General features: G+C 52.2%; 1 protein-coding gene across 1 annotated transcript; it reads right to left on the bottom strand.

Moving 5' to 3' along the window:
- Positions 1–298: 298 nt before the first annotated feature.
- On the bottom strand, positions 299–13625 carry LOC306982735 (uncharacterized protein; the record flags this gene model as incomplete). The annotated part of the gene is made up of 14 exons (XM_079583197.1): positions 299–447; positions 3161–3248; positions 4010–4043; positions 4119–4220; positions 4437–4501; positions 5025–5066; positions 5200–5253; positions 5421–5590; positions 6280–6339; positions 6481–6578; positions 7433–7494; positions 7580–7650; positions 7862–7918; positions 13461–13625. Coding segments are annotated over 14 exons (1146 nt in total), but the record flags the coding sequence as incomplete, so codon positions are not given.
- Between the last annotated feature and the right edge of the window lie 7575 nt (positions 13626–21200).

Raw genomic sequence — 21200 nt, 5'->3', positions numbered from 1 at the left:
AGCCACTTTAGCTTTTTGATACTGGGACTTAGGACAATAGTCTATTTCCCCCACTTTTTGAAATGGTAAATGGTAAAGGGGACCATTCTCTCACTTCTGGTCACATAACTTACATTAAATCTGTGGCCCTGTGACGATATTCCTGTGGATAATATCGGCCGATAATCCTCTGGATAATATCGGCCGATATTCATCTAGACTTTAGTGTTATGTGCCTTTAAAGCCTTAAGCAGCAGTGACTGGACCGGGCTCAATCACAGCTTTATACAGTTTATTATCATCGAGTGTCAAAACAGTCACTATACATTTATTACACAGTTATTACACAGTTATTACACAGTTATTACACAGTTATTACACAGTAAATGTCTACGGGACGTCCTCCATGTAGTCGTCCGCCGTGTGGCTGAGCTGGGAAACACTCACGTCCTGCGTCGTCTCGTCCAACTGTAACAGACGATATCAGTGAGACTTTCAGTTGGGGGAGTGTTGAGGGAGTGTTGGGGGAGTGTTGGGGGAGTGTTGGGAGAGTGTTGGGGGAGTGTTGAGGGAGTGTTGAGGGAGTGTTGGGGGAGTGTTGGGAGAGTGTTGGGAGAGTGTTGGGGGAGTGTTGGGGGAGTGTTGGGAGAGTGTTGGGGGAGTGTTGGGGGAGTGTTGGGAGAGTGTTGGGGGAGTGTTGAGGGAGTGTTGGGGGAGTGTTGGGAGAGTGTTGGGAGAGTGTTGGGGGAGTGTTGGGGGAGTGTTGAGGGAGTGTTGAGGGAGTGTTGGGAGAGTGTTGGGGGAGTGTTGAGGGAGTGTTGGGGGAGTGTTGAGGGAGTGTTGAGGGAGTGTTGGGAGAGTGTTGGGGGAGTGTTGAGGGAGTGTTGGGGGAGTGTTGGGGGAGTGTTGAGGGAGTGTTGGGGGAGTGTTGGGGGAGTATTAAGGGAGTGTTGGGGGAGTATTGAGGGAGTGTTGAGGGAGTGTTGAGGGAGCGTTGAGGGAGTGTTGGGGGAGCGTTGAGGGAGTGTTGAGGGAGTGTTGGGGGAGTGTTGGGAGAGTGTTGGGGGAGTGTTGAGGGAGTGTTGGGGGAGTGTTGGGGGAGTGTTGAGGGAGTGTTGGGGGAGTGTTGGGGGAGTGTTGGGGGAGTGTTGGGGGAGTGTTGGGGAGTGTTGAGGGAGTGTTGGGGGAGTGTTGGGGGAGTGTTGAGGGAGTGTTGGGGGAGTGTTGGGAGAGTGTTGGGGGAGTGTTGAGGGAGTGTTGGGGGAGTGTTGGGGGAGTGTTGAGGGAGTGTTGGGGGAGTGTTGGGGGAGTGTTGGGGGAGTATTGAGGGAGTGTTGAGGGAGCGTTGAGGGAGCGTTGGGGGAGTGTTGAGGGAGTGTTGGGGGAGCGTTGAGGGAGTGTTGAGGGAGCGTTGAGGGAGCGTTGGGGGAGTGTTGAGGGAGTGTTGGGGGAGTATTGAGGGAGTATTGAGGGAGTGTTGGGAGAGTGTTGGGGGAGTGTTGAGGGAGTGTTGGGGGAGTGTTGAGGGAGTGTTGGGGGAGTGTTGGGGGAGTGTTGGGGGAGTATTGAGGGAGTGTTGAGGGAGTGTTGGGAGAGTGTTGGGGGAGTGTTGAGGGAGTGTTGGGGGAGTGTTGGGAGAGTGTTGGGGGAGTGTTGAGGGAGTGTTGGGGGAGTGTTGGGGGAGTGTTGAGGGAGTGTTGGGGGAGTGTTGGGGGAGTGTTGGGGGAGTATTGAGGGAGTGTTGAGGGAGCGTTGAGGGAGCGTTGAGGGAGTGTTGGGGGAGTGTTGAGGGAGCGTTGAGGGAGTGTTGGGGGAGTGTTGAGGGAGCGTTGAGGGAGCGTTGGGGGAGTGTTGGGGGAGTGTTGGGGGAGTATTGAGGGAGTGTTGAGGGAGTGTTGAGGGAGCGTTGAGGGAGTGTTGGGGGAGTGTTGAGGGAGCGTTGAGGGAGTGTTGGGGGAGTGTTGAGGGAGCGTTGAGGGAGTGTTGGGGGAGTGTTGAGGGAGTGTTGAGGGAGCGTTGAGGGAGTGTTGGGGGAGTGTTGGGGGAGTGTTGGGGAGTATTGAGGGAGTGTTGAGGGAGTGTTGAGGGAGCGTTGAGGGAGTGTTGGGGGAGTGTTGAGGGAGCGTTGGGGGAGCGTTGAGGGAGCGTTGAGGGAGCGTTGAGGGAGCGTTGGGGGAGTGTTGAGGGAGTGTTGGGGGAGTGTTGAGGGAGTGTTGAGGGAGTGTTGAGGGAGTGTTGGGGGAGTGTTGGGGGAGTGTTGAGGGAGTGTTGGGGGAGTGTTGGGGGAGTGTTGGGGGAGTGTTGGGGGAGTGTTGGGGGAGTGTTGGGGGAGTGTTGGGGGAGCGTTGGGGGAGCGTTGGGGGAGCGTTGGGGGAGTATTGAGGGAGTATTGAGGGAGTGTTGGGGGAGTGTTGGGGGAGTATTGAGGGAGTATTGAGGGAGTGTTGGGGGAGTGTTGAGGGAGCGTTGAGGGAGTATTGAGGGAGCGTTGAGGGAGTGTTGAGGGAGTGTTGGGGGAGTGTTGGGGGAGTGTTGAGGGAGTATTGAGGGAGTATTGAGGGAGTGTTGAGGGAGTGTTGGGGGAGTGTTGAGGGAGTGTTGGGGGAGTGTTGAGGGAGTGTTGGGGGAGTATTGAGGGAGTATTGAGGGAGTGTTGAGGAGTGTTGAGGGAGTGTTGAGGGAGTGTTGAGGGAGTGTTGGGGGAGTGTTGGGGGAGTGATAAGGGAGTATTGAGGGAGTGTTGGGGGAGTGATAAGGGAGTGTTGGGAGAGTGTTGAGGGAGCGTTGAGGGAGCGTTGAGGGAGTGTTGAGGGAGTGTTGGGGGAGTGTTGAGGGAGTGTTGAGGGAGTGTTGGGGGAGTGTTGGGGGAGTGATAAGGGAGTGTTGAGGAGTGTTGGGGGAGTGTTGAGGGAGTGTTGGGGGAGTGTTGAGGGTGTTAGGGGAGTGTTGGGGGAGTGTTGGGGGAGTGATAAGGGAGTGTTGAGGAGTGTTGGGGGAGTGTTGAGGGAGTGTTGGGGGAGTGTTGAGGGTGTTAGGGGAGTGTTGAGGGAGTGTTGAGGGTGTTAGGGGAGTGTTGAGGGAGTGTTGGGGAGGGTTGAGGGAGTGTTGAGGGAGTATTAAGGGAGTGTTGGGGGAGGGTTGAGGGAGTGTTGGGGGAGTGTTGGGGGAGTTAAGGGAGTACCTGGTCACTGGGCTCCGGGCCCTCGATGGAAACCTCTTCGATCTCCTCCCCGATGCTCACCTCACTGCGGGACAGGTCTGAGCGATGGCTGAGGGGGAGACAGAGGGGGAGGAGAGAGGAGAGATATTCAGAGATTCCTGATTTCTTTCTCTTCCGTCGATGTCACCACAGACTTTTCTTTATCAACACAATTTACCAGAGACAACCTTCTCTTAAACCTGGATTCATCTTAAACTGATTGTCTGGATGACCACAGTTCCAGAACCTTCAATAGACCCGCTCCAGAACCTTCTATAAACCCGCTCCAGAACCTTCTATAAACCCGCTCCAGAACCTTCTATAAACCCGGTCCAGAACCTTCTATAAACCCGGTCCAGAACCTTCTATAGACCCGCTCCAGAACCTTCTATAAACCCGGTCCAGAACCTTCTATAAACCCGCTCCAGAACCTTCTATAAACCCGGTCCAGAACCTTCTATAAACCCGCTCTAGAACCTTCTATAAACCCGCTCCAGAACCTTCTATAAACCCGCTCCAGAACCTTCTATAAACCCGCTCCAGAACCTTCTATAAACCCGCTCCAGAACCTTCTATAAACCCGCTCCAGAACCTTCTATAAACCCGCTCCAGACCCTTCTATAAACGCGGTCCAGAACCTTCTATAAACCCGGTCCAGAACCTTCTATAAACCTGCTCCAGAACCTTCTATAAACCCGCTCCAGAACCTTCTATAGACCGGGTTCAGAACCTTCTATAGACCGGGTTCAGAACCTTCTATAGACCGGGTTCAGAAGGTCCTGGAGCCGGTTCCTAAGGTCCTGTAGGTGGATGTAAATAAGAGGCCCTGACCTGTTGAAGTCGTCGTCGTACTCCACGTCTTCATCTGAAACACAGCACACGTTAGAGACGTTAAAGACCTGCTGAGGTAGACCAGGTTCAGTCCAGTCCAGACTCAGACCTTGGCGCTGGGATCCGGTCCTGTCGCTCCTGTCGCTCCTGTCGCTCCTGTCGCTGTGAGGCCTGGACTCCTTTGGTGCTTTGTCTTTGGTTTTTGAGGCTCCTGAAACAAAGAAGTTCAGACTAAACCGGGACTAAAGCAGAACTAAACCAGGGACTAAACCACAACTAAAGCAGGACTAAACCGGGACTAAAGCAGGACTAAACCAGAACTAAAGCAGGACTAAAGCAGGGACTAAACCAGAACTAAACCAGAACTAAAGCAGGGACTAAACCAGAACTAAAGCAGGGACTAAACCGGGACTAAAGCAGGACCGACCTGTTCTTGGTGCTGAGGAAGAGCTTCGACCCAGAGACAGCGACGGCACCGGACTCTCGGGCTTCCTGCAACACGGAAACGGATCAGAGCCTGGACTGGACCAGGACCAGAGCCAGGACCAGAGCCAGGACTGGACCTGGACCAGAGCCAGGACCAGAGCCAGGACTGGACCTGGACCAGAGCCAGGACCAGAGCCAGGACTGGACCTGGACCAGAGCCAGGACCAGAGCCAGGACTGGACCTGAGCCAAGACTGGACCAGGACCAGAGCAGAGGTGTACAGGACCTCCTGCTCAGTGTCCACCTGCTTTTTAGTTTCACTGAACTCAGAGCGGCACCAACAACACCTACAACCTCAGGTCATCAGGGAGGGGGAGGAGATCAGGGAGGGGGGAGGAGATCAGGGAGGGGGGAGGAGATCAGGGAGGGGGAGGAGATCAGGGAGGGGGGAGGAGATCAGGGAGGGGGGAGGAGATCAGGGAGGGGGGAGGAGATCAGGGAGGGGGGAGGAGATCAGGGAGGGGGGAGGAGATCAGGGAGGGGGGAGGAGATCAGGGAGGGGGGAGGAGATCAGGCAAAGGAACCTCACCTGAGCTCAGGCTCCTCCACAGGCGTCACCAGGAGCGACAGGCTACGAGGGGGGGGTGAAAGGAAACAAGGGGAGAGAAGGAGGAAGTGGGTGAGGAAGAGAAGGGGGAGATAAAGGGGAGGAGTCAGCTGCTGAGGTCAGGATAAATGCTGGAGTGTGACTGGACGAGACTCACTCGCTCAAACTTTTGTCCCGCCTCAAAACCAGGACCGGCCCCGAGTCTTCAGAGCTGAGAGAGAGAAGAACAGGGACTGAAGGAGGACTGAAGGAGGACCAGAGGGGGAGGGGCCGCAGGGGGAGGGGCCGCAGGGGGAGGGGCCGCAGAGGGAGGGGCCACAGAGGGAGGGGCCGCAGAGGGAGAGGCCGCAGGGGGAGGTGTTAAGACTGAATCCTCACCAGCCGTAGGTTTTTTGAGGAGCAGGGAGAGGATCGTCGAAGAACGAGTCTCCATCGTCTCCATCGTCTCCATCGTCTCCATCGTCCTCGTCCTCCAGGTCCCTGTGAGGCTCAGGGTCTGGGGTCACGGCGGGGTCAGGGGCCGAGTCTCCTCCCTTTGGCTCCGCCCCCTGGAGGAGACGCGTTAGCAGAGTTAATTAATGGAACAGCCTTTGAGATTTGCCGTCTCGTTCTCGAGGGTGTCAGTTTCTCAGGCCATGGATTTGTCGCCTGTTCCATCAAAGTCTTTCGTAGTTTAAGGAGAGTTTCATATTTTAAGGAGAGTTTCTTGTACTTTAAGGAGAGTTTCGTACTTTAAGGAGAGTTTCGTACTTTAAGGAGAGTTTCGTGCTTTAAGGAGAGTTTCGTACTTTAAGGAGAGTTTCGTACTTTAAGGAGAGTTTCTCGTAGTTTAAGGAGAGTTTTGTAGTTTAAGATGGGCGTGGCTAATAACAGAGGGGCGGGACTGAGCTGAACTCCTCCCTTTTTTAAATGTAATTTAATTACAGCCCCATGTTCATGAGCTCTTCCTGTCATGAAGCTCTGAGGAACATCATCATAAAGAAAAGCAGGAAGTTCAGACTTCCTCTGCAGCGCCACCTGAAGGTCACTAAAGGTCACTGTGCCTGAACTTTAGTGACCTCTGGTAACTTTATGACCATTTACACAGGTTTCAATGTGAAACAGGTCCAGGAGCTTTGGCTCAGTCCAGTATTACAGTATTACAGTAGAGTACTACAGTAGAGTATTACAGTAGAGTATTACTCTAGAGTATTACAGTATTAGAGTATTACAGTAATACTCTAGAGTACAGTAGCACCTGACTGAGGTCCGGGGGAAGCGGCTCCTGAGTGTTTTCTTTGTCTCCGCACCTCGTCACCTGCAGAACAGAGTCAGGAAAACTCACTACAGAGACTGACAACACTGCGCCCCCTGCAGGAGAGATACTGTAGTAATGTGTGATACTGCAGTAATGTGAGATACTGTAGTGTGTAGTATTGCAGTAGAAGTACACACTGACCACGCTGCAGCTCTGGCTGTAGAGCTTCTGGTAAAGCCGGAGGAAGGAGCTCCAGTCGCAGCCTGAGACAGACAGAACCCAGCCGTGACCTCTGACCTCTGGACACACACATGACTTTATCATGAATCAGGGACGTCCTGCTCCTTAATGTCGACACCCGTCTGTGTTATTAACATGTAATATCATAATATAATATATTAAATCTCATAAAGAGTCTATGCCAGGCCTTTGTATGAAGAACGTTTGTGAGTGAGTTAGAAGCTAATGTTGGTTGGGCTGAAATGGGCTTTGACAGGTTTATAACTTTAGAGTTTTCACTTCTGACGCCCGCCTTAACCGAGCGCAGTTTCTCCAGTTTGGCTTTATCCAAATCTAAAAGCTCCTCGGCTGTAGAGCCTGTAGGCCGGAGAGACGCCTCACTGGAAGCTGTTTCTACAGGACCGTGGCTCTGTCAGTGTTCAGGCCTGTGAGACACGAGCAGCTCATGGATCAGGAGCCTGTAGGCCCCCTGATCCACGGTCCTCTGTTTCTACAGGACCGTGGCTCTGTCAGTGTGATGTTCAGGTAAGACACGAGCAGCTCATGGATCTCAGAGCCTGTAGGCCAGAGAGAAGCTACAACACTGCGTTTTCATCTGTTTCTACAGGACCGTGGCTCTGTCATTGTGATGTTCAGGTAAAACACGAGCAGCTCATGGATCAGGAGCCTGTAGGCCCCCTGATCCACGGTCCTCTGTTTCTACAGGACCGTGGCTCTGTCAGTGTGATGTTCAGGTAAGACACGAGCAGCTCATGGATCTCAGAGCCTGTAGGCCAGAGAGAAGCTACAACACTGCGTTTTCATCTGTTTCTACAGGACCGTGGCTCTGTCAGTGTGATGTTCAGGTAAAACACGAGCAGCTCATGGATCCGGATCCTGCAGGAACAGGAACGTCCCTGACACCAGCACTCACGAGGTCTGAGCGCCGCGTCCCAGTCTCTGAGCTCCTCCGACGCAAACTGCTCCAGGACCTTCCTGCACAGACACCACATCACTGCCTTTAGACGAGCAGGAGGGGGGGGGGAGAGGGGGAGAGGAGGGAGGAGGGGGGAGGAGCTACCTGTTGATTTGTGGAAACAGGTCGTAGAAAACTCTCTTCACATCGTCTTTGTTCACGGAGCCAGTGCCGTCCTGAGACACAGCAGCAAAACCAGACTTAGACCTCAGTGCTTCACCCCCGTCCCCCCGTCACCCCCCCCTCCCCCCTCCTCCCCCCTCCACCCCCTCCTCCCCCCACACTCACCCTCCTCCCCCCCGTCACCCCCCCTCCTCCCCCCCTCACCCCCCTCCTCCCCCTCCCCCCCCCCCCTCCTCCTCCTCCCCCCCTCACCCCCACACTCACCCGGTCGTAGCAGTCGAAGCGTTTCCGGACCCACTGCAGCTGCTCCTCTGACGGATCCTGGAGACGTTTAGACATTTTAAGAATCACACGAGACTCAGAGACCGAAACTACAACATGTGTCTAGAACTCATTTACAACATCGCTCTGTGAAGGTGGTGTTATATCGTGTAATGTTATCTCTCTCTGTGGTGGCGGGCTCTTTATCGCTCTGTGAAGGTGGTGTTATATTGTGTGATGTTATCTCGCTCTGTGGTGGCGGCTCTTTATCGCTCTGTGAAGGTGGTGTTATATTGTGTAATGTTATCTCTCTCTGTGGCGGCGGCTCTTTATCGCTCTGTGAAGGTGGTGTTATATTGTGTGATGTTATCTCTCTCTGTGGCGGCGGCTCTTTAGGCTCCGCCCTCTGCGGTGGAGCCGTGGTTTTGTTGCAGACGTTCACTTCCTGTCCCACAAACACTAACCCTGTTTTTAATCAGGTCATATTTAAATGAAGTGAAAACCAGAGGAGGCGGAGACAGAGTCATGTCGAGATTTCAATCTGACGACATCGATGTGGAACAAAACGCATGACGAGTTTACTGTCATTTTATGTTTTCATTTAAAAACAAGTGTTGGCTGCACACTTATTCTGTCCTCATTCATTAATCCATTTCCACAATTATTTCCCTAATGTTTCTTTGTGGTGTTTTCAAAATAAAATCCTGCATGTGTAGAAAACGTCCCTTTGTCTGCACATATATTCCCCCCCGTCTCCCACAAAGCATCATCTCAGTCACAGCCTTTCGTGCTACACGTGGATACTAAACATGTCAGTATTTCTGATTGAACAAGCGTGGGAAAGTCCAGGGAGACACAGACATGTAAACTACAGCCTTCAGTCAGCCCTTGGTCTGGGCTCTGGTCTTTACCTGGTCTTTACCTGGTCTGTGTTGAGGTCTCGCTCTGGTCTTTACCTGGTCTGTGTTGAGGTCTGGGCTCTGGTCTTTACCTGGTCTGTGTTGAGGTCTCGCTCTGGTCTTTACCTGGTCTGTGTTCAGGTCTGGGCTCTGGTCTTTACCTGGTCTGTGTTGAGGTCTGGGCTCTGGTCTTTACCTGGTCTGTGTTGAGGTCTCGCTCTGGTCTTTACCTGGTCTGTGTTGAGGTCTGGGCTCTGGTCTTTACCTGGTCTTTACCTGGTCTGTGTTGAGGTCTCGCTCTGGTCTTTACCTGGTCTGTGTTGAGGTCTGGGCTCTGGTCTTTACCTGGTCTTTACCTGGTCTGTGTTGAGGTCTGGGCTCTGGTCTTTACCTGGTCTGTGTTCAGGTCTGGGCTCTGGTCTTTACCTGGTCTGTGTTGAGGTCTGGGCTCTGGTCTTTACCTGGTCTGTGTTGAGGTCTGGGCTCTGGTCTTTGGTCTGGTCTTTACCTGGTCTGTGTTGAGGTCTCGCTCTGGTATTTACCTGGTCTGTGTTGAGGTCTCGCTCTGGTATTTACCTGGTCTGTGTTGAGGTCTGGGCTCTGGTCTTTACCTGGTCTGTGTTGAGGTCTGGGCTCTGGTCTTTACCTGGTCTTTACCTGGTCTGTGTTGAGGTCTCGCTCTGGTCTTTACCTGGTCTGTGTTGAGGTCTGGGCTCTGGTCTTTACCTGGTCTGTGTTGAGGTCTCGCTCTGGTCTTTACCTGGTCTTTACCTGGTCTGTGTTGAGGTCTCGCTCTGGTCTTTACCTGGTCTGTGTTGAGGTCTGGGCTCTGGTCTTTACCTGGTCTTTACCTGGTCTGTGTTGAGGTCTGGGCTCTGGTCTTTACCTGGTCTGTGTTGAGGTCTGGGCTCTGGTCTTTACCTGGTCTGTGTTGAGGTCTGGGCTCTGGTCTTTACCTGGTCTGTGTTCAGGTCTGGGCTCTGGTCTTTACCTGGTCTGTGTTGAGGTCTGGGCTCTGGTCTTTACCTGGTCTGTGTTCAGGTCTGGGCTCTGGTCTTTACCTGGTCTGTGAGGTCTGGGCTCTGGTCTTTACCTGGTCTGTGTTCAGGTCTGGGCTCTGGTCTTTACCTGGTCTGTGTTGAGGTCTCGCTCTGGTCTTTACCTGGTCTGTGTTGAGGTCTGGGCTCTGGTCTTTACCTGGTCTGTGTTCAGGTCTTTGGTCTGGTCTTTACCTGGTCTGTGTTCAGGTCTGGGCTCTGGTCTTCACCTGGTCTGTGTTCAGGTCTCGCTCTGGTTTTTACCTGGTCTGTGTTGAGGTCTCGCTCTGGTCTTTATCTGGTCTGTGTTGAGGTCTCGCTCTGGTCTTTACCTGGTCTGTGTTGAGGTCTCGCTCTGGTCTTTACCTGGTCTGTGTTGAGGTCTGGGCTCTGGTCTTTACCTGGTCTGTGTTGAGGTCTCGCTCTGGTCTTTACCTGGTCTGTGTTGAGGTCTCGCTCTGGTCTTTACCTGGTCTGTGTTGAGGTCTGGGCTCTGGTCTTTACCTGGTCTGTGTTGAGGTCTGGGCTCTGGTCTGTACCTGGTCTGTGTTGAGGTCTGGGCTCTGGTCTTTACCTGGTCTGTGTTGAGGTCTGGGCTCTGGTCTTTACCTGGTCTGTGTTGAGGTCTGGGCTCTGGTCTTTACCTGGTCTGTGTTCAGGTCTCGCTCTGGTCTTTACCTGGTCTGTGTTGAGGTCTGGGCTCTGGTCTTTACCTGGTCTGTGTTCAGGTCTGGGCTCTGGTCTTTACCTGGTCTTTACCTGGTCTGTGTTGAGGTCTCGCTCTGGTCTTTACCTGGTCTGTGTTGAGGTCTCGCTCTGGTCTTTACCTGGTCTGTGTTGAGGTCTCGCTCTGGTCTTTACCTGGTCTGTGTTGAGGTCTCGCTCTGGTCTTTACCTGGTCTGTGTTCAGGTCTCGCTCTGGTCTTTACCTGGTCTGTGTTGAGGTCTGGGCTCTGGTCTTTACCTGGTCTGTGTTCAGGTCTGGGCTCTGGTCTTTACCTGGTCTGTGTTGAGGTCTCGCTCTGGTCTTTACCTGGTCTGTGTTGAGGTCTGGGCTCTGGTCTTTACCTGGTCTGTGTTGAGGTCTCGCTCTGGTCTTTACCTGGTCTGTGTTGAGGTCTGGGCTCTGGTCTTTACCTGGTCTGTGTTGAGGTCTGGGCTCTGGTCTTTACCTGGTCTGTGTTGAGGTCTCGCTCTGGTCTTTACCTGGTCTGTGTTGAGGTCTGGGCTCTGGTCTTTACCTGGTCTGTGTTGAGGTCTGGGCTCTGGTCTTTACCTGGTCTGGGCTCAGGTCTGGGCTCTGGTCTTTACCTGGTCTGTGTTGAGGTCTGGGCTCTGGTCTTTACCTGGTCTGGGCTCAGGTCTGGGCTCTGGTCTTTACCTGGTCTGTGTTAAGGTCTGGGCTCTGGTCTTTACCTGGTCTGTGTTAAGGTCTCGCTCTGGTCTTTACCTGGTCTGTGTTGAGGTCTCGCTCTGGTCTTTACCTGGTCTGTGTTGAGGTCTCGCTCTGGTCTTTACCTGGTCTGTGTTAAGGTCTGGGCTCTGGTCTTTACCTGGTCTGTGTTGAGGTCTGGGCTCTGGTCTTTACCTGGTCTGTGTTGAGGTCTGGGCTCTGGTCTTTACCTGGTCTGTGTTAAGGTCTCGCTCTGGTCTTTACCTGGTCTGTGTTGAGGTCTGGGCTCTGGTCTTTACCTGGTCTGTGTTGAGGTCTGGGCTCTGGTCTGGGCTCTGGTCTTTACCTGGTCTGTGTTGAGGTCTCGCTCTGGTCTTTACCTGGTCTGTGTTGAGGTCTGGGCTCTGGTCTTTACCTGGTCTGTGTTGAGGTCTGGGCTCTGGTCTTTACCTGGTCTGTGTTAAGGTCTGGGCTCTGGTCTTTACCTGGTCTGTGTTAAGGTCTCGCTCTGGTCTTTACCTGGTCTGTGTTGAGGTCTCGCTCTGGTCTTTACCTGGTCTGTGTTGAGGTCTCGCTCTGGTCTTTACCTGGTCTGTGTTAAGGTCTCGCTCTGGTCTTTACCTGGTCTGTGTTCAGGTCTGGGCTCTGGTCTTTACCTGGTCTGTGTTGAGGTCTCGCTCTGGTCTTTACCTGGTCTGTGTTCAGGTCTGGGCTCTGGTCTTTACCTGGTCTGTGTTAAGGTCTCGCTCTGGTCTTTACCTGGTCTGTGTTGAGGTCTGGGCTCTGGTCTTTACCTGGTCTGTGTTGAGGTCTCGCTCTGGTCTTTACCTGGTCTGTGTTGAGGTCTCGCTCTGGTCTTTACCTGGTCTGTGTTGAGGTCTCGCTCTGGTCTTTACCTGGTCTGTGTTGAGGTCTCGCTCTGGTCTTTACCTGGTCTGTGTTCAGGTCTGGGCTCTGGTCTTTACCTGGTCTGTGTTGAGGTCTGGGCTCTGGTCTTTACCTGGTCTGTGTTGAGGTCTCGCTCTGGTCTTTACCTGGTCTGTGTTGAGGTCTGGGCTCTGGTCTTTACCTGGTCTGTGTTGAGGTCTCGCTCTGGTCTTTACCTGGTCTGTGTTCAGGTCTGGGCTCTGGTCTTTACCTGGTCTGTGTTAAGGTCTCGCTCTGGTCTTTACCTGGTCTGTGTTGAGGTCTGGGCTCTGGTCTTTACCTGGTCTGTGTTGAGGTCTCGCTCTGGTCTTTACCTGGTCTGTGTTGAGGTCTCGCTCTGGTCTTTACCTGGTCTGTGTTGAGGTCTTGCTCTGGTCTTTACCTGGTCTGTGTTGAGGTCTCGCTCTGGTCTTTACCTGGTCTGTGTTGAGGTCTGGGCTCTGGTCTGGGCTCTGGTCTTTACCTGGTCTGTGTTGAGGTCTCGCTCTGGTCTTTACCTGGTCTGTGTTCAGGTCTGGGCTCTGGTCTTTACCTGGTCTGTGTTAAGGTCTCGCTCTGGTCTTTACCTGGTCTGTGTTGAGGTCTGGGCTCTGGTCTTTACCTGGTCTGTGTTAAGGTCTCGCTCTGGTCTTTACCTGGTCTGTGTTCAGGTCTGGGCTCTGGTCTTTGGTCTGGTCTTTACCTGGTCTGTGTTGAGGTCTCGCTCTGGTCTTTACCTGGTCTGTGTTGAGGTCTGGGCTCTGGTCTTTACCTGGTCTTTACCTGGTCTGTGTTGAGGTCTGGGCTCTGGTCTTTACCTGGTCTGTGTTAAGGTCTCGCTCTGGTCTTTACCTGGTCTGTGTTGAGGTCTGGGCTCTGGTCTTTACCTGGTCTGTGTTAAGGTCTCGCTCTGGTCTTTACCTGGTCTGTGTTGAGGTCTCGCTCTGGTCTTTACCTGGTCTGTGTTGAGGTCTCGCTCTGGTCTTTACCTGGTCTGTGTTGAGGTCTCGCTCTGGTCTTTACCTGGTCTGTGTTGAGGTCTCGCTCTGGTCTTTACCTGGTCTGTGTTGAGGTCTCGCTCTGGTCTTTACCTGGTCTGTGTTGAGGTCTCGCTCTGGTCTTTACCTGGTCTGTGTTGAGGTCTCGCTCTGGTCTTTACCTGGTCTGTGTTCAGGTCTGGGCTCTGGTCTTTACCTGGTCTGTGTTGAGGTCTCGCTCTGGTCTTTACCTGGTCTGTGTTCAGGTCTGGGCTCTGGTCTTTACCTGGTCTGTGTTGAGGTCTGGGCTCTGGTCTTTACCTGGTCTGTGTTCAGGTCTGGGCTCTGGTCTTTACCTGGTCTGTGTTGAGGTCTCGCTCTGGTCTTTACCTGGTCTGTGTTCAGGTCTGGGCTCTGGTCTTTGGTCTGGACTCTGCTCTGGTCCTTGTTTCGGTCTTTGTGTCGTCTCTGGACCAGTTCCAGTAAAAGTGGACTCTTGGGACTCGGGTCCAGCCCCAGGTCTTTACAGAGGAGCTCCCTGGACTCCAGCGGCTTCTGAGGAGACATAGAGAGTGAGACACATGGAGTGAGACACATGGAGTGAGACACAGAGAGTGAGACACAGAGAGTGAGACAGAGTGAGACACAGAGAGTGAGACACAGAGAATGAGACAGAGTGAGACAGAGAGAGTGAGACACAGAGAGTGAGACACAGAGAGTGAGACACAGAGAGTGAGACAGAGTGAGACACAGAGAGTGAGACAGAGTGAGACACAGAGAGTGAGACACAGAGAGTGAGACACAGAGAGTGAGACACAGAGAGTGAGACAGAGTGAGACACAGAGAGTGAGACAGAGTGAGACACAGAGAGTGAGACACAGAGAGTGAGACACAGAGAGTGAGACACAGAGAGTGAGACAGAGTGAGACACAGAGAGTGAGACACAGAGAATGAGACACAGAGAGTGAGACACAGAGAATGAGACAGAGTGAGACACAGAGAGTGAGACACAGAGAGTGAGACACAGAGAGTGAGACACAGAGAGTGAGACAGAGTGAGACACAGAGAGTGAGACAGAGTGAGACACAGAGAGTGAGACACAGAGAGTGAGACACATGGAGTGAGACACAGAGAGTGAGACACAGAGAGTGAGACACAGAGAGTGAGACACATGGAGTGAGACACAGAGAGTGAGACACAGAGAGTGAGACACAGAGAGTGAGACACAGAGAGTGAGACACAGAGAGTGAGACACAGAGAGTGAGACACAGAGAGTGAGACACAGAGAGTGAGACACAGAGAGTGAGACAGAGTGAGACACAGAGAGTGAGACACAGAGAGTGAGACACAGAGAGTGAGACACAGAGAGTGAGACACAGAGAGTGAGACAGAGTGAGACACAGAGAGTGAGACACAGAGAGTGAGACACAGAGAGTGAGACACAGAGAGTGAGACACAGAGAGTGAGACACAGAGAGTGAGACACAGAGAGTGAGACAGAGTGAGACACAGAGAGTGAGACACAGAGAGTGAGACACAGAGAGTGAGACACAGAGAGTGAGACACAGAGAGTGAGACACAGAGAGTGAGACACAGAGAGTGAGACACAGAGAGTGAGACACAGAGAGTGAGACACAGAGAGTGAGACACAGAGAGTGAGACACAGAGAGTGAGACACAGAGAGTGAGACACATGGAGAGTGAGACACATGGAGAGTGAGACACAGAGAGTGAGACAGAGTGAGACACAGAGAGTGAGACACAGAGAGTGAGACACATGGAGAGTGAGACACAGAGAGTGAGACACATGGAGTGAGACACAGAGAGTGAGACACAGAGAGTGAGACACATGGAGTGAGACACAGAGAGTGAGACACAGAGAGTGAGACACAGAGAGTGAGACACAGAGAGTGAGACACAGAGAGTGAGACACATGGAGTGAGACACAGAGAGTGAGACACAGAGAGTGAGACACAGAGAGTGAGACAGAGTGAGACACAGAGAGTGAGACAGAGTGAGACACAGAGAGTGAGACACAGAGAGTGAGACACAGAGAGTGAGACAGAGTGAGACACAGAGAGTGAGACACAGAGAGTGAGACACAGAGAGTGAGACACAGAGAGTGAGACACAGAGAGTGAGACACAGAGAGTGAGACACAGAGAGTGAGACACAGAAAGTGAGACACAGAGAGTGAGACACAGAGAGTGAGACACAGAGAGTGAGACACAGAGAGAGAGACACAGAGAGTGAGACACAGAGAGTGAGACACAGAAAGTGAGACACAGAGAGTGAGACACAGAGAGTGAGACACAGAAAGTGAGACACAGAGAGTGAGACACAGAGAGTGAGACACAGAGAGTGAGACACAGAGAGTGAGACACAGAGAGTGAGACACAGAGAGTGAGACACAGAAGTGAGACACAGAGAGTGAGACACAGAGAGTGAGACACAGAGAGAGAGACACAGAGAGTGAGACACAGAGAGTGAGACACAGAGAGTGAGACACAGAGAGTGAGACACAGAGAGTGAGACACAGAGAGTGAGACACAGAGAGTGAGACACAGAGAGTGAGACACAGAGAGAGAGACACAGAGAGTGAGACACAGAGAGTGAGACAAAGAGAGTGAGACACAGAGAGTGAGACACAGAGAGTGAGACACAGAGAGTGAGACACAGAGAGTGAGACAGAGTGAGACACAGAGAGTGAGACACAGAGAGTGAGACACAGAGAGTGAGACACAGAGAGAGAGACACAGAGAGTGAGACACAGAGAGTGAGACACAGAGAGTGAGACACAGAGAGAGAGACACAGAGAGTGAGACACAGAGAGAGAGACACAGAGAGTGAGACACAGAGAGTGAGACACATGGAGTGAGACACAGAGAGTGAGACACAGAAAGAGAGACACAGAGAGAGAGACACAGAGAGTGAGACACAGAAAGAGAGACACAGAGAGTGAGACACAGAGAGTGAGACACAGAGAGTGAGACACAGAGAGTGAGACACAGAGAGTGAGACACAGAGAGAGAGACACAGAGAGTGAGACACAGAGAGAGAGACACAGAGAGAGAGACACAGAGAGTGAGACACAGAGAGTGAGACACAGAGAGTGAGACACAGAGAGAGAGACACAGAGAGTGAGACACAGAGAGTGAGACACAGAGAGTGAGACACAGAGAGTGAGACACAGAGAGTGAGACACAGAGAGTGAGACACAGAGAGTGAGACACAGAGAGTGAGACACAGAGAGTGAGACACAGAGAGTGAGACACAGAGAGTGAGACACAGAGAGTGAGACACAGAGAGTGAGACAGAGTGAGACACAGAGAGTGAGACACAGAGAGAGAGACACAGAGAGTGAGACACAGAGAGTGAGACACAGAAAGTGAGACACAGAGAGTGAGACACAGAGAGTGAGACACAGAGAGAGAGACACAGAGAGTGAGACACAGAGAGTGAGACACAGAGAGTGAGACACAGAGAGTGAGACACAGAGAGTGAGACACAGAGAGTGAGACACAGAGAGTGAGACACATGGAGTGAGACAGAGTGAGACACAGAGAGTGAGACACAGAGAGTGAGACACAGAGAGTGAGACACAGAGAGTGAGACACAGAGAGTGAGACACAGAGAGTGAGACACAGAGAGTGAGACAGAGTGAGACACAGAGAGTGAGACACAGAGAATGAGACAGAGTGAGACACAGAGAGTGAGACACAGAGAGTGAGACACAGAGAGTGAGACACAGAGAGTGAGACAGAGTGAGACACAGAGAGTGAGACACAGAGAGTGAGACACAGAGAGTGAGACACAGAGAGTGAGACACAGAGAGTGAGACACAGAGAGTGAGACACAGAGAGTGAGACAGAGTGAGACACAGAGAGTGAGACACAGAGAATGAGACACAGAGAGTGAGACACAGAGAGTGAGACACAGAGAGTGAGACACAGAGAGTGAGACAGAGTGAGACACAGAGAGTGAGACACAGAGAGTGAGACAGAGTGAGACACAGAGAGTGAGACACAGAGAGTGAGACACAGAGAGTGAGACACAGAGAGTGAGACACAGAGAGTGAGACAGAGTGAGACACAGAGAGTGAGACACAGAGAGTGAGACACAGAGAGTGAGGCACAGAGAGTGAGACACAGAGAGTGAGACAGAGTGAGACACAGAGAGTGAGACACAGAGAGTGAGACAGAGTGAGACACAGAGAGTGAGACACAGAGAGTGAGACACAGAGAGTGAGGCACAGAGAGTGAGACACAGAGAGTGAGACAGAGTGAGGCACAGAGAGTGAGACACAGAGAGTGAGACAGAGTGAGACACAGAGAGTGAGACACAGAGAGTGAGACACAGAGAGTGAGACACAGAGAGTGAGACAGAGTGAGACACAGAGAGTGAGACACAGAGAGTGAGACACAGAGAGTGAGACAGAGTGAGACACAGAGAGTGAGACACAGAGAGTGAGGCACAGAGAGTGAGACACAGAGAGTGAGACACAGAGAGTGAGGCACAGAGAGTGAGACACAGAGAGTGAGACAGAGTGAGACACAGAGAGTGAGACAGAGTGAGACACAGAGAGTGAGACAGAGTGAGACACAGAGAGTGAGACACAGAGAGTGAGACAGAGTGAGACACAGAGAGTGAGACACAGAGAGTGAGACACAGAGAGTGAGACACAGAGAGTGAGACAGAGTGAGACACAGAGAGTGAGACAGAGTGAGACACAGAGAGTGAGACACAGAGAGTGAGACACAGAGAGTGAGACACAGAGAGTGAGACACAGAGAGTGAGACACAGAGAGTGAGACACATGGAGTGAGACACAGAGAGTGAGACACAGAGAGTGAGACACAGAGAGTGAGACACAGAGAGAGAGACACAGAGAGTGAGACACAGAGAGTGAGACACAGAGAGTGAGACACAGAGAGAGAGACACAGAGAGTGAGACACAGAGAGTGAGACACAGAGAGTGAGACACAGAGAGTGAGACACAGAGAGTGAGACACAGAGAGTGAGACACAGAGAGTGAGACACAGAGAGAGAGACACAGAGAGTGAGACACATGGAGTGAGACACAGAGAGTGAGACACAGAGAGTGAGACACAGAGAGTGAGACACAGAGAGTGAGACACAGAGAGTGAGACAGAGTGAGACACAGAGAGTGAGACACAGAGAGTGAGACACAGAGAGTGAGACAGAGTGAGACACAGAGAGTGAGACAGAGTGAGACACAGAGAGTGAGACACAGAGAGTGAGACACATGGAGAGTGAGACACAGAGAGTGAGACACAGAGAGTGAGACACAGAGAGTGAGACAGAGTGAGACACAGAGAGTGAGACAGAGTGAGACACAGAGAGTGAGACACAGAGAGTGAGACACATGGAGAGTGAGACACAGAGAGTGAGACACAGAGAGTGAGACAGAGTGAGACACAGAGAGTGAGACACAGAGAGTGAGACACAGAGAGTGAGACACAGAGAGTGAGACACAGAGAGTGAGACACAGAGAGTGAGACAGAGTGAGACACAGAGAGTGAGACACAGAGAGTGAGGACACAGAGAGTGAGACACAGAGAGTGAGACACAGAGAGTGAGACAGAGTGAGACACAGAGAGTGAGACAAAGAGAGTGAGACACAGAGAGTGAGACACAGAGAGTGAGACACAGAGAGTGAGACACAGAGAGTGAGACAGAGTGAGACACAGAGAGTGAGACACAGAGAGTGAGACACAGAGAGTGAGACACAGAGAGAGAGACACAGAGAGTGAGACACAGAGAGTGAGACACAGAGAGTGAGACACAGAGAGAGAGACACAGAGAGTGAGACACAGAGAGTGAGACACAGAGAGAGAGACACAGAGAGTGAGACACAGAGAGAGAGACACAGAGAGAGAGACACAGAGAGTGAGACACAGAGAGAGAGACACAGAGAGTGAGACACAGAGAGAGAGACACAGAGAGTGAGACACAGAGAGTGAGACACAGAGAGTGAGACACAGAGAGAGAGACACAGAGAGTGAGACACAGAGAGTGAGACACAGAAAGTGAGACACAGAGAGAGAGACACAGAGAGTGAGACACAGAGAGTGAGACACAGAGAGTGAGACAGAGTGAGACACAGAGAGTGAGACACAGAGAATGAGACACAGAGAGTGAGACACAGAGAGTGAGACACAGAGAGTGAGACACAGAGAGTGAGACAGAGTGAGACACAGAGAGTGAGACACAGAGAGTGAGACACAGAGAGTGAGACACAGAGAGTGAGACAGAGTGAGACACAGAGAGTGAGACAGAGTGAGACACAGAGAGTGAGACAGAGTGAGACACAGAGAGTGAGACACAGAGAGTGAGACACAGAGAGTGAGACACAGAGAGTGAGACACAGAGAGTGAGACAGAGTGAGACACAGAGAGTGAGACACAGAGAGTGAGACACAGAGAGTGAGACACAGAGAGTGAGACACAGAGAGTGAGACACAGAGAGTGAGACACAGAGAGTGAGACACAGAGAGTGAGACAGAGTGAGACAGGACACAGAGTGAGACACAGAGAGTGAGACACAGAGAGTGAGACACAGAGAGTGAGACACAGAGAGTGAGACACAGAGAGTGAGACACAGAGAGTGAGACACAGAGAGTGAGACACAGAGAGTGAGACACAGAGAGTGAGACACAGAGAGTGAGACACAGAGAGTGAGACACAGAGAGTGAGAACAGAGAGTGAGACACAGAGAGTGAGACACAGAGAGTGAGACACAGAGAGTGAGACACAGAGAGTGAGACACAGAGAGTGAGACAGAGAGTGAGACACAGAGAGTGAGACACAGAGAGTGAGACACAGAGAGTGAGACACAGAGAGTGAGACAGAGTGAGACACAGAGAGTGAGAGACACAGAGAGTGAGACACAGAGAGTGAGACACAGAGAGTGAGACACAGAGAGTGAGACACAGAGAGTGAGACACAGAGAGTGAGACACAGAGAGTGAGACACAGAGAGTGAGACACAGAGAGTGAGACACAGAGAGTGAGACACAGAGAGTGAGACACAGAGAGTGAGACACAGAGAGTGAGACACAGAGAGTGAGACACAGAGAGTGAGACACAGAGAGTGAGACACAGAGAGTGAGACACAGAGAGTGAGACACAGAGAGTGAGACACAGAGAGTGAGACACAGAGAGTGAGACACAGAGAGTGAGACACAGAGAGTGAGACACAGAGAGTGAGACACAGAGAGTGAGACACAGAGAGTGAGACACAGGAGAGTGAGACACAGAGAGTGAGACACAGAGAGTGAGACAGAGTGAGACACAGAGAGTGAGACAGAGTGAGACACAGAGAGTGAGACACAGAGAGTGAGACACAGAGAGTGAGACACAGAGAGTGAGACACAGAGAGTGAGACACAGAGAGTGAGACAGAGTGAGACACAGAGAGTGAGACAGAGTGAGACACAGAGAGTGAGACACAGAGAGTGAGACACAGGAGTGAGACACAGAGAGTGAGACACAGAGAGTGAGACACAGAGAGTGAGACACAGAGAGTGAGACACGAGTGAGACACAGAGAGTGAGACACAGAGAGTGAGACACAGAGAGTGAGACACAGAGAGTGAGACAGAGTGAGACACAGAGAGTGAGACACAAGAGAGTGAGACACAGAGAGTGAGGACACAGAGAGTGAGACACAGAGAGTGAGACACAGAGAGTGAGACACAGAGAGTGAGACAGAGTGAGACACAGAGAGTGAGACACAGAGAGTGAGACACAGAGAGTGAGACACAGAGAGTGAGACACAGAGAGTGAGACACAGAGAGTGAGACACAGAGAGTGAGACACAGAGAGTGAGACACAGAGAGTGAGACACAGAGAGAGAGACACAGAGAGTGAGACACAGAGAGTGAGACACATGGAGTGAGACACAGAGAGTGAGACACAGAGAGTGAGACACATGGAGTGAGACAAAGAGAGTGAGACACATGGAGTGAGACACATGGAGTGAGACACATGGAGTGAGACACAGAGAGTGAGACACAGAGAGTGAGACACAGAGAGTGAGACACAGAGAGAGAGACACAGAGAGTGAGACACAGAGAGTTGAGACACAGAGAGTGAGACACAGAGAGTGAGACACA

This window comes from Gobius niger, assembly GCF_951799975.1.
Source record: "Gobius niger genome assembly, contig: SCAFFOLD_210, whole genome shotgun sequence".
In the NCBI taxonomy this organism is placed as follows: Eukaryota; Metazoa; Chordata; class Actinopteri; order Gobiiformes; family Gobiidae; genus Gobius; species Gobius niger.
Note: the sequence above shows the minus strand (reverse complement) of the source record. Positions and strands in the feature narration are given on the sequence as shown.